We start from the raw sequence: 12,024 nt of genomic DNA, 5'->3' as shown, positions 1-12,024 counted from the left end.
GGCGTGTAGGCATGGCCCTATGAAAGGTTTTATAAGGACCGGGCTGATATAAATGGTGACCAAATACCCCCAACCGGATGGTGAGTTTCTTTTTTGCAACAGCCCCTGGACTTTCTTTGTGTTTCCCCTCTCTGACCACTGCCCCCTTTCACCCCCAAGACTTCACAGAACAGAACTGTCCCTATGTCAGCTAGGGATTTGGATTTAGGGGATGTTTTTGGAGCATCAGACCAGAGAGGAAGGGAAGGTCAAAGTGGCCAAATAAGGTTCTGGGAGTGCGTATGTACCATCTGTAGGGCAGAAAAGCAGAATTCTTACTGGGCTGTTTTTCTGTTTTAAAATATCGGCCCCTTTCCCATCTCATTATTTTCCCTCCCAAAGCTCTTGCGCAAGCCAACTATAAATACATTATTAAAGCCTTATGTTTCATGCCTCTTAGATGTTCCCAGAAATTTCATTTTCACTTGGGCAGGGAGGAAGCTGTGAGGTGGTTCTCTGATCCCTCCAAATCTTCCAGAATTGCCGCCTTTATTGCACAGGGCTGATGGGGTTAGAACAGAACCACGTCTTTAGCAGCATGACTCAGAATTTCAGGCTGATGTGGAATGTATTGCTTTTTCCTCTCCATTTCAGTTTGAATCAGAAACTGCAACTGCAGCAGGAGAAGCTCAGTTCTGATTATAGCAAGCTGAAAATAGAGGACCAAGAGAGAGAAATGAAACTGGAAAAACTCTTGTGAGTGTGCTTTAAATATTTCCTCTGTTTTCTCTCATCCTCTCAAAGTTGTTTTTTTTTTTTTTTTTTTTTTTTTTTTTTGGGCCAACTGCACGGCACGCGGGATCTTAGTTCCCTGACCAGGGACCAGGGGCTGGACCCATGCCCCCTGCAGTGGAAACGCAGAGTCTTAACCACTGGACTGCCAGGGAAGTCCCCCCACCGCCCTGCAAAGTCTTACAAAGTCTACTTTGGTGATTCAGATACCCTAATATTCAGGTTAGGTCAGGCCAATTTAAAAACAGACCATGGCCATTTGGGTGAGTTGGTTTGTTTTGCTGACTTATCTGCAGATGCAGATGGTATCTGTGAGAATCTCTGATGCCCCTCTGGTGGTTCACAGTTCCTTTCTGTTTTTTAGATTGCTCAATGATAAAAGAGAACAAGCCAGAGAGGACCTCAAAGGGCTGGAGGAGACAGTGGTATGTTGACATGTTTCCCAACTCATTTTAGTCTCAAAAGACCAGATTGGTTTATTATCTTTTGAATTTGTTTCCTCTAAAATTTTATTTGTGCATGCCTTTCTTGAATATCATTTTAAACATAAAACTTCCTACGGAAACATGAGAGCTGTAGAACTTATTCTCCTGGTCTTAACAGAGTGACTAACCATCCATCCATCCATCCATCCATCCATCCTTAAGACTGTAACCATGGAGCCCTGACTGAGATTTAAACTCAAATCAGTGCCTGCAATTTTACAGCCTCTGTATGTTGTGACTTACTTCCATGCAACAATCAATGGATATTTATTGATCACCTACTGAGGGCTGGCATGCTTTTAGGTGCTTGAGTTGCATCAGTACAAAACAGAGTTAAGATGCTGGCCCTTGTGAAGCTGTCTTTCACCTGGGGGAGACAGACAGTGAGAAATAAGGATGTAGATCATGACCTCCATTAGATGGTTATAGAAAGTGCAGGGGTACTGGTTTGGGGTGGCCCCACTGGAAGGTGACATTTGAGCAGGAACTTGAAGCAGGTACAAGAAGGAGCCATGGGGATGTCCGGGGGAGGAGCCTTCCAGGAGAGGCAACAGCCAGTGCCAAGGCCCTGAGGTCAGCCCATGGCAGGCATGTTGGGGTACAACAGGGAGATCAATGTGTATGTGACCGAGAGAAGGGGGGAGGGCAGGAGGTAGGCACAGAGAGGTCAAGGCCAGAGGAGGTGCAGGCCAGGTAGGGCCTTGGGACCTGCAGGGTTTGGGGCAGAAGAGTGACAGATCGACTTCCCTTTGGAAGAAGGGCTCACCATCTGAGATCCTGGTTAGTTTTCTCTGTCCTTTCATTGGGTTTGTGTCCTCTGGTCAACTTCTGTCTCAGTTGCCCCGGGGGGTAGCTGCCTGGCTCCGAGGGCTCTCAAGAGCCCTTCAAAATGCCACACAGCCTGTGTTTGAAGACAGACACCCCAAATAGTCTCTCAATTTGGTGAAAACATGTCGAGTCATTTCACATGACATGACAACAGAGAGAAACTGTTGTTTAGATACAGTCATGCATTTTGATTTCATTCCCACGTCATGTCAATTTATGTGGGACTGAGCCTGAATCCATGAACTCGGTGACCCCAGACTGGAGGCAAGTGGTTGATCAGGGCTGGACCCGAGGCTGCACTCTGGCCCCTGGGCCAGTGTTAGCTGCTCCTCAAAGCCAGGTGTGGGCTCGGAGGGCTCAAGCCGTTCAGGACAGAAGTAGGATGACTGTTCACAGGAAGTTGGGCCTTTTGAGCCTGGTGGAGAAGACGGTGGGCAGGGCGGCTGGAGGGGAAACGGAAATGAAGCCATGAAGTTGCTTCCTCCACGTCTGTTCTCCTGGAGAAGTGATACCCACAATCATAGGCAATTATAACAACTCAGAAATATATTGCACAGTAAAATGTCACTGTATTCCCACCAGCCAGAGATCAATATTTCAGTACCTTTTCTTCCTTTACACCCTTGCACTCTCTCATGCACACTCTCACGCAGCATACACACCTTCCATGCCCACACCCAGAAGCTCACTCTTCACCCCTCTCTCTCTCACGGCCTCACCCACACTCGGGCACAATCACTTATTCTTTCTCACACACACATCTTCACACACCCTCACACCCACAGGCCCTCACGTTCACATTCTCACGCCTGTGTTCATCCACTCACAAATTCTTACACACTCACCCAGCACACCCCATAACATGCTGACACACACATTCACACTCCTTAGTGACCATCCACACTTTCTCACCGGCACACTCACACTTTTGCTCATTCACTCTCACACCCTCCATCACGTCCGCTCACACATACTCACCCCACGTGCTGACTCTCTCCCAGACTCACAAGCTTTCTGTCTTTCACACTCACTCATGAGCATGTTCTTTTGCCCTTTTGAATGTTTTTTTGTTTTGTTTTGTTTTGTTTTGGCCTCACTGAGCGGCTTGTAGAATCTTAGTTCCCTGACCAGGGATCGAACCCATGCCCCCTGCAGTGGAAGCACGGAGCCCTAATCACTGGACCTCCAGGGAAGTCCACTGAATACATTCTTATTTATTTATTTATTTATTTATTTATATTTTGGGCTGTGTTGGATCTTCGTTGCTGCACGTGGATTTCTCTAGTTGCAGCGAGCGGGGGCCACTCCTCACCGCAGTGCACAGGCTTCTCGTGGCGGTGCCTCTCTTGTTACAGAGCATGGGCTCCAGGCACACAGGCTTCAGCAGTTGTGGCACACAGGCTCTAGAGTGCAGGCTCAGTAGTTGTGGCTCACAGACCTAGTTGTTCCACGGCATGTGGGATCTTCCCGGACCAGGGCTTGAACCCGTGTCCCCTGCACTGGCAGGCGGATTCTTAACCACTGCGCCACCAGGAAAGTCCACTGAACACATTTTTAACAACACATTTTCCTCACTAGCCTCCTCCACTGGTTCTCCCTCCCCCACCTCCCCCCACCCCCGAGCCCACTCACCTATGTTCCCACCCTCACATCCATTCTCCCCGGTCCCCCTACCACACACACATGCTCACACAACACAGTTGGTCCCTCACACGTGGACAGACCCACTGACACAGCCTCCCACATTCCCTCTGCAGCCCTCACTGCCCATCCACACACATCACGCACACACACGCTTTCAATTCCCAAACTGGAGCCCCACGGTCTGTGCCATTCCAGACGTGGGTGTTTTTACTTATCCTTCCATCACATCCTCCCCAAGCTGTCAGTGTTCCTCAAGGGCAGGCCTGCTGTCCTTGGCTGACCCTTCCTGAGCCCCCCTTAGCTCTAGGCCTGCACTGCCTCCTGGACTGTCTGGACAGGGCCGGGGTGGGGCCTGCCACCCAGGGGTTGGGGTCTGTGAAGCCCACTCCGGGGGGCGATGTTGGGAAAGGCCAACCAGCCAGTGGGGACGTCTCTGGGGTCCCGGGAAGCCATCTGGCTTTAATAGGACACTTTGTGTGGGCTCTGGGGCTGGACCTCTCCTCCTGCTGCGTTGATGGGCCTTGTGTCCCCACCTCTCTGGTCACACCCTCGCTGTCCCCTGTGACAGGAAGCTGAGCCCTGAGCTTTTACACAGAGGGCGGCGTCCGTGCCAGGAAAGGCTTATGACTTACTTCACAAGGGAAGGGAATCGGGGTGGGTGAAGGAATGATAATGGATACGATGGAGGAAAATTCATTGCCCCAGGAAGCCAAAATGGGGTTACGCAGGCATTCATGTGCAACTTATCAACTGTTTCCAAGGTCTTGAACTGCCCCTCCTAAACTGCTTATTCAAGTTACCTAAAAACAAACAGTAATGAGAGAAAGTCGCCAAACTCCGGACTCTGGATTATTTGGTGCTCGGCCTGGAAGAATCGCCTGGCCCTTTGACAAGACACCCGGGTCTTCTCTTCTCATGTCCCTGCAGGGTGGTGGCATTTTTCATGGAAAGTATTTACTGTGATTATAGTTCAATCAGTAATGAAATCCCTGAAGTGGGAGAGAGAGCTCGCAGAGCAGGGGGCCGAGGCCGAGCTCCCTCGGGCAGGGGCACAGGCAGCACAGCTACATTACTGAGAGCTCGGAGCAGCCCCCCTGCACCTGCCGGCCGGTGGCTCAGCTCTGGGCGCGCACCGCGTGCACGGCGTTCCTAACGGCAGGCCTGCTTGGCCTCCTGCAGAAAGTAATTTGCCTCATCTGAGGAATCAATTGACTTCAGGTGCTTTTTATTTCAACTCAATTATGGAATTGGAGCCAGTAATTTGACCTTAAATTAACATAGAACCTTTATTCAAGAAACTTATTATTTCCATGGCTTTAGAGCCTGTTTCTTCCTTTTTTCTGTGAGCTTGTATGCGCTCCATCCCTTGACATTCTGTGTTAGAGTAGGTCAATTTAGACAAACTGGAAAACATAAATGCAAGTGTATTTCTCTCCTTATGGGAAAATATTTTTAAGGGAACTAGTCGTATGGCCTGTGGTAAATACACAGAGACTTAAATGGAAGGAAATATTTTGGTTTTCTGATTTTGTTAAACAGAGGTCACCAGATTTGACTTAGACCTTTGTCTTAGCAGTCTAATTCCTAAGGGTTCATTAGTAGAAAAGACTCCGAAATGAAGGAAAAAAATGCTCCCAAGAAGTTAATTTCATGAAAGTTATAACAACAACCAAAGGGAGCAATAAAAGTCTAATGAAGAAATGTCTGTCAAATATGATGCATCAATACGTTAATACTAGCTAATATTTATTGAATGCTTACTATGTGCCAGAAATGGTTGTAAGAGTTTATAAGGATCATCTCAATGAAGCTTGATAACAGCAACTATGAGGCGACTACTATTTTTATCCTCATGTTACAAATGAGAAAGCTGAGGCACAGAAAGGTTAGATAAGTTGCCCAGGGTCACCCAGGTGGAAAGTCCATAGGCTCAGTGATGTAAAGCAAAGGAGCATATGGACCACGGCCAGAGGGGTGTGGAAACATGAAAAATGTCGGTCAGTCAGGGTGGGAGAAACTGTGGCTAACTTTTCATTTAAATTTGTTAGCATTTTGTATAACATGTACACAATAAGTTAGAGGAAAAAAAGAGTCCATTCTGGTACAACACAGCCCTCCAGGAATTTTTATGAGAAAACTTTTGAATTTTTGTGGTTGAAGGGGAGAAAAGGTTCTATTTAAAACACAGCAAACGAGCAGGCTTTGTTCTAGTTTACACTTCATTGTTTGAGTCCCAGTCTCTGAACCTTGGGGTGCCCGTGGGAAGATGCCAGGTGGAGGAGGAGGATATGAGTGGTGGGCAGGTCGGAGGACGTGGTGAGCCCCATGGCCTCGATGGTTGGCTTACAGAGCCTTATGGAGCTGTCTGGGGTTGATGGTCTGGTGCCAGCTGTGTCATAAATTCAGCGTGTTCCCTCATTTAAGTGGCATTTTAACAATCTTCTCTTCCAGTCTCGAGAGCTACAGACTCTGCACAACCTCCGTAAACTCTTCGTCCAGGATCTGACCGCCCGGGTTAAAAAAGTGAGTTCTAGTTTGTGTGAATGGGACTGAGAAGAAAAGTTGGCCAGAACGAATCATTTTCAATTGAAGTACCACTTGCTTAAATCGGGGCTGGTTGTGCTTAAACATTAATCGCTTCATGCCAGAGAGTGTGATTAAAAGAATGTGCTGGAGGGGGAAAAAATACTCGGGAACATTTTTCCATCTGATTTTTCCTCCTTAGTAAAAGGAAGTTATTGGGTTGGCCGGAGAAGTTCATTTGGGTTTTTCCTGTAACATTTTATGGAAAAACCCGAGCGAACTCTTTTGGCCAACCCAGTATCCTTTCAAACGAACACATATTTATCTGGCCACAGTGTGAAAACCTCTGAGTGATGCAGGGAAAACCCAGAGGGGTCTCATCAGACAGCGTGGCCCTGAAGCCTGGTGAACGATGTCAGGAACGTGGAAGTCAGGGGCTAGAGCCTCATCTTTGCTTGTTAAGAGGCCATGAGGGGCCAGGTCAGAGTGTACGAAGCACTTTAACATCCGGCGTCTTGTTTGCTCTCCCCAGGAGCCATGTAAGTGGTTCTTAGTGTTCTGTTTTGCAGCTGTGGAGGTGGGCTCAGAGGTTACGTGACCTCCCGAGATCACGCAGCTGGGGAGAGCCAGAGATGGGATTGTAATCCAGGTCTGTGTGACTCCTGAGTCTGAGCTTCTTTGGTCCTTGTGCCACACACAGTGACAGTGATCTTGGGAGTCACTGAACGGTGAACCCCCAGAGCAGCTAGCAGAGGTTTCGGGAGGGGGGAGGGGGAGGGGTAAACAGCAAGGGGGCTACGCTTTAAAGATATTTGAAAGTGATGGATGAGGGGCAGTGGGCATACCCAGAGGTGTGACAGGATGGACGGAAGGTATATTTAAGAAAAGTGTGTGCATGGGGGTCTGTGTGAAGGACCCAAGGAAAAGGGATGAAATATATTATAAAAAAAGAGGAGGTGACTGATGGAGTCGGATCTGAGAAGACAGAATTGACAGTATAGGGGAAAGTATTAGGCTTGGTAGATGGAAAGGGCCCACTTTCCCAGAGAGGAGACGTGGAGAAGCCAAGATGGAGACATTCGTAGGGAAATATATGACACCGGGAAGAGATGCATCTGAAGACTTGGACCCTCTCAGTTAATGTGCAGAAGAAGGAAGAGAATGGGAAGCCCACAGAGACTAGAGGAGGCTCAGGCAGCTGTGGGGGGTTTGCTGGGGACGAACAAAAGGTTGCTGAGCAGTGTGGGAGTGTCCAGCTGAGGGTCAGAGCACGGATTTGTCGTGGCACCTGACAGCACGGTTCTAGTGAGCTTGGAAGCCTGGAAATAAACACAAGGAAAGAGGGTGGAGAATGATGGGAGGTTTCAAGGTGGCACTGTTCAGGCAGGTAGGTAGTGATCACCATCATCAAAATAGAAATGACTGGAGGACCCGGACCAGGGAGGAGAGAGAGGCCAGAGCAGAGGTGATGGAGACAGAGACTAGAGAGGTTATGACAAGAACCAAAAAGGCTCAGTCGGAGGGAGGAGGTGTTCCGAGGAGGGCGCAAAGCTTGAGATCAGACTTCCCTGACTTCACGATATAAAACTCTAGGGAGAGCCTATTCCTAGACCAGTGGTTCTCAAAGTGTGGCCACCTGGCCAGCAGCACTAACGTCACCTGGGAACTTGCTAGAGGTGCAAATTCTCAGACCCACCCTGGATCCACTGACTCAGAGACGAGGGTAGGGCCCAGCAATCTGAGTTTTAACAAATCCTCTTCTGGGTTTGAGAACCCCGGATTTAGATCAAAGAGACAGGTTTGAGATGCTCATATAGACATCACGTCTCAGAAAGAGAAGGGTGATGATCTCTTCTATAATGAGACAAAGCAAGCGTGCTTTGCCATTTTTGGACTCCAGGATGTGTTTCTACATGTATTTCCCAACTTATCTGGCCACTCAGTGTGGCAGTGCTGGGAGGACAGTGTTTTTATCAATCAAACAGTGTTTTTATCAAGACCTGATAAATTTCGAGAGTTGATCCAGCACAGCACGCAGATGCCGTGACTAGTCTGAGATGGATTCATTAAGTAATTTCATGGAATTGGAAGCTGAAGGGACAAGCAGAGGCCATTGAGACTTCCCAGTGGGACCACAGACACTTTCCCACAGCTTGGTTACTTGTTATCTCACTTGTGATGTTTGAAATGAAACTTGGGTCTTGAGCTTATGTTGTTTCTTTTTCTAACATCTTTATTGGAGTATAATTGCTTTACGTTGTCGTGTTAGTTGCTGCTGTATAACAAAGTGAATCAGCTATACGTATACATACATCCCCATATCCCCTCCCTCTTGCATCTCCCTCCCTCCCACCCTCCCTCTCCCACCCCTCTAGGTGGTCACAAAGCACCGAGCTGATCTCCCTGTGCTATGCGTCTGCTTCCCACTAGCTATCTGTTTTACATTTGGTAGTATATGTATGTCCATGCCACTCTCTCACTTCGTCCCAGCTTCCCCTTCCCCCTCCCCGTGTCCTCAAGTCCATTCTCTACGTCTGTGACTTTATTCCTGTCCTGTTGGGCTTATGTTTTCACACTAGCTCTTCTTAATGAGTTTTGGAACACTCCCTTTTGAAAAGAAAAGCCTCTATTTACCTGCATGCCAGGGAGAGGTCTGTTTCACAAAGAGAGCTGAATCTAATCTGAATCCCTCAAAAAAAGATTTGAAGTTTTTTTGTCAGCTGTCCAAAGGAAGAACACTTTTGATACCGATCAAGGAAATTAATTGGGAGGAAGGTCGAGTCTAAACTTTTAGGACCACTCTTCATTTTCACTTTCAGAATAACCTTTAGTAAGATTGGGGGTTTTCTTTCGAATGGCTCATCCACATGGTGTTGGGACTGGGGGTGGGCAGTGTGGAGGCCTGTCCCGCTGACCCCTCGGTGTTGATGCAGAGTGTAGAGCTGGACAGCGACGATGGAGGAGGCAGCGCTGCCCAGAAGCAGAAAATTTCCTTCCTGGAGAATAACCTGGAGCAGCTCACTAAGGTCCACAAACAGGTAGGAGAGTTGCGTCACCTTCCTCCTGCTTCTCTTTCTCTCCTGCAGAGAAGCCCCGCTGGATTCAGCCGTAGTGAGGGAGGTGACTCTGATACAGAAGGTAAAAGGACAGTACATCACTAGGGAACATCAGTGCTGGAAGGGACCTGGCACTCTTTTAGTCTTCAGTGACTTCCCTTGTATAGAAAATACCTTCTTTTTTTTAAATTTTATTTTTTGGTCCTGCTGCCTGGCACGCGGGATCTTAGTTCCCCGACCAAGGATCGAACCCTCACCCCTGCAGTGGAAACGCAGAGTCTTAACCACTGGACCACCAGGGAAGTCCTAAAATACTTTCTTGATGGAAGCCAAATATAAGGAATTGAGTGTGAGCTCTCTGGGGCTTGGGGAGCAGAGCGTTCAGTCGTGCCTTTTCATCCTGCCTCCCATCCCAGCCTCCAACCCCAGCTGGCCTCAGTGTCTCCCGTGATGCTTTTCAGGACCCTCTGTGGAATGCAAAGTGGATGCCACCGAGCTGTGTCAGGCTCCCTCTTTTTATAGATGAGGAAACAGACTGGGCGAGGAAGCCACTGGCTTCATCCCACACGTGGGAGCGTTGGTGCTGGAACCAACCCCCTCTCTGCACTGTCGCCCTATTTCTTGGGCATCCTCTCAGGTTCCTGAAACACCCTGGAGTTTGTCTAGAGTGACAGAGTGACAGTGTCCAAACCTACCGGTGACTTAGGCAGGTTATTTGTCTCCTTTCTATTTAAATGCTGGAATGTTCATGACGGTTTTTCCTAAATCCTCAAGATTTGGGATCTGATAAAAATGGTCCAACATTTTGGACCCCGTGGCTGAGGGGATGTCATTTCTCTTTGACTTGTTACATCCTCTTCAACATTACTGATGATGGCGTTTTTCCCCAAAGGGAGGATGACAGATTCAACATGGTTGAAGTCACTCAAGCAAATTGTTGATGAGAAATAGAAAAGCAGAAACTACCAGGGAACTTGAAATAGAGCTCTGAAATTCATTAATTATTTTATTCATGAATTCAATGAATATTTATTAAACACCTACTCTCTGCCGGGCACTGGAGCTGGTGCTGGGTGGGGATACAGGAGTAAAGAAACACAGGTGGAGACCCAGCAGTAGTTCAGCCTTTGTTTAGCACTTAAGATTCTCAAAACTTTTCCTGATCCATTTGGATTCCCACAATGATCCTATTTATGTGGCCTGTAGACTTAGAGTGGTTGAGTGACTCACACCTGGTCAGATGGCCAGGCAGTAACAGATATGGCTCTTGAGCGCATTCTTAACCCAGGGCTAGCTTGTTCCTTCTTAACTGAGGGTCTTAGGTAATGAAAGAATGAGCAGTATCCCTGAGTTACCCGTTAGCCTCTGGATATGTTGCAATGTGGGGTCCAAACCCGGTGCTGGTGTAGACAACGTGTCCTGGCTTGGAAGGAGGCCTTCAGAGAGCTCTAGAACATGAATGCCCTTCACTGAGCGTGTCTGAACTGGCTTCGCATTTCTTATCTTTCACATGCCAATGTCCAAGTAGTCAGTTTTCTCTGGCAAGTCCCCCCCTCACCCCTCAAACAAAAGAGGCAGTAAATCCCACCCACGCCTGAAAGTTTCCTACAGCTGGAAATGGCTTTTGATTCTATCGCACACCCCTCCCCGCTTTCTCGTACCCGTGAATCCTGTGTTTAGCAAATTGGAGCCTCAGGGTATGGGATTTTTATTCCCGTTGGTCCCACCGTTTATGGTCTTACGGACTCTCCAAGGCGGCCCTGGTGGGACGCGCGGGTGGTGGTTCTAGCTGCTCTCCTGTCACCTTCTCAGCCCCCGCAGTGCGTCTGCCCACCCCGACGCCCCGTAACTCCCCACCTCTCCCTCCCGCCGCAGCTGGTCCGGGACAACGCAGACCTGCGCTGTGAGCTGCCCAAGCTGGAGAAGCGCCTGCGTGCCACAGCCGAGCGCGTCAAGGCACTGGAGAGTGCGCTGAAGGAGGCCAAGGAGAACGCCATGCGGGACCGCAAGCGCTACCAGCAGGAGGTGGACCGCATCAAGGAGGCTGTGCGAGCCAAGAACATGGCCAGGAGGGCCCACTCGGCCCAGATCGGTATGTGTGCCCACACCCGGGCCCTTGATAGAAGGCAAGGGCTCCTCTGGCTGGTAGCTCTGGGCGGGGCGGCCTGGCTCCTCCCGGCACCCAGCGTCCATCCTGGGAGGATGGGGTGGCCAGGCGTGCGCTTCCTTACACTGAGAGATTCTGGGGGACCTTGTGATCGTCAAAGCTATTGAGCTGAGCAGAGAAGGCGGCCAGCCCTGGCTGCAGGCAGAGGTGTTTGGCTGTAAACAGACAGAGGTATACTTTCTCCGGAATACCGAAATATATGGCTTGCTCAGGAAAGCCCGAAGGCCCCTTCTGTTCTGCACCCGGCGGAACCACGAAGGAGCTACGTGTAGCCAGAAGCCTCAGGGAGAGCTGCTTGCAAGCACAGCCTTGGAAATACTCTTGAGAGAGCCAGGCCTGGCATCAGTGAGTGCAGGGGGCCTGGACATCCAGCCCCTTCAAGACCTGGATTTGGACCCATGCAAAGAATGAGAGTGTGCCTGTTGAGTCGTAGTTCTTGGGACAGTGCCGTGAGAGTAGAAGGGATTTAAGGATGTTCTCTAGAGAGCTTCTTTCTTTCTTTCTTTCTTTCTTTCTTTCTTTTCTTTTTTTAAATGGAAACATCTCCAAT

At 49.0% G+C, this 12,024-nt stretch overlaps 1 protein-coding gene across 2 annotated transcripts in view; it reads left to right on the top strand.

Moving 5' to 3' along the window:
* The window catches only part of KIF5C (kinesin family member 5C), a 167,377-nt gene that overhangs the window by 140,159 nt on the left and 15,194 nt on the right, over nucleotides 1–12,024 (top strand). For both annotated transcript variants that reach the window (XM_007454547.1, XM_007454548.1), the window contains 5 exons: nucleotides 634–735; nucleotides 1,136–1,196; nucleotides 6,180–6,251; nucleotides 9,185–9,289; nucleotides 11,183–11,399. In XM_007454547.1, the coding sequence (XP_007454609.1) occupies nucleotides 634–735; nucleotides 1,136–1,196; nucleotides 6,180–6,251; nucleotides 9,185–9,289; nucleotides 11,183–11,399 (557 nt within the window). The remainder of the gene's footprint in view (nucleotides 1–633; nucleotides 736–1,135; nucleotides 1,197–6,179; nucleotides 6,252–9,184; nucleotides 9,290–11,182; nucleotides 11,400–12,024) is intronic.

Source organism: Lipotes vexillifer, unplaced genomic scaffold (genome assembly GCF_000442215.2).
Source record: "Lipotes vexillifer unplaced genomic scaffold, Lipotes_vexillifer_v1.1 scaffold335, whole genome shotgun sequence".
Lineage (NCBI taxonomy): Eukaryota > Metazoa > Chordata > Mammalia > Artiodactyla > Lipotidae > Lipotes > Lipotes vexillifer.
This window is presented reverse-complemented; position numbering and strand designations above follow the sequence as displayed.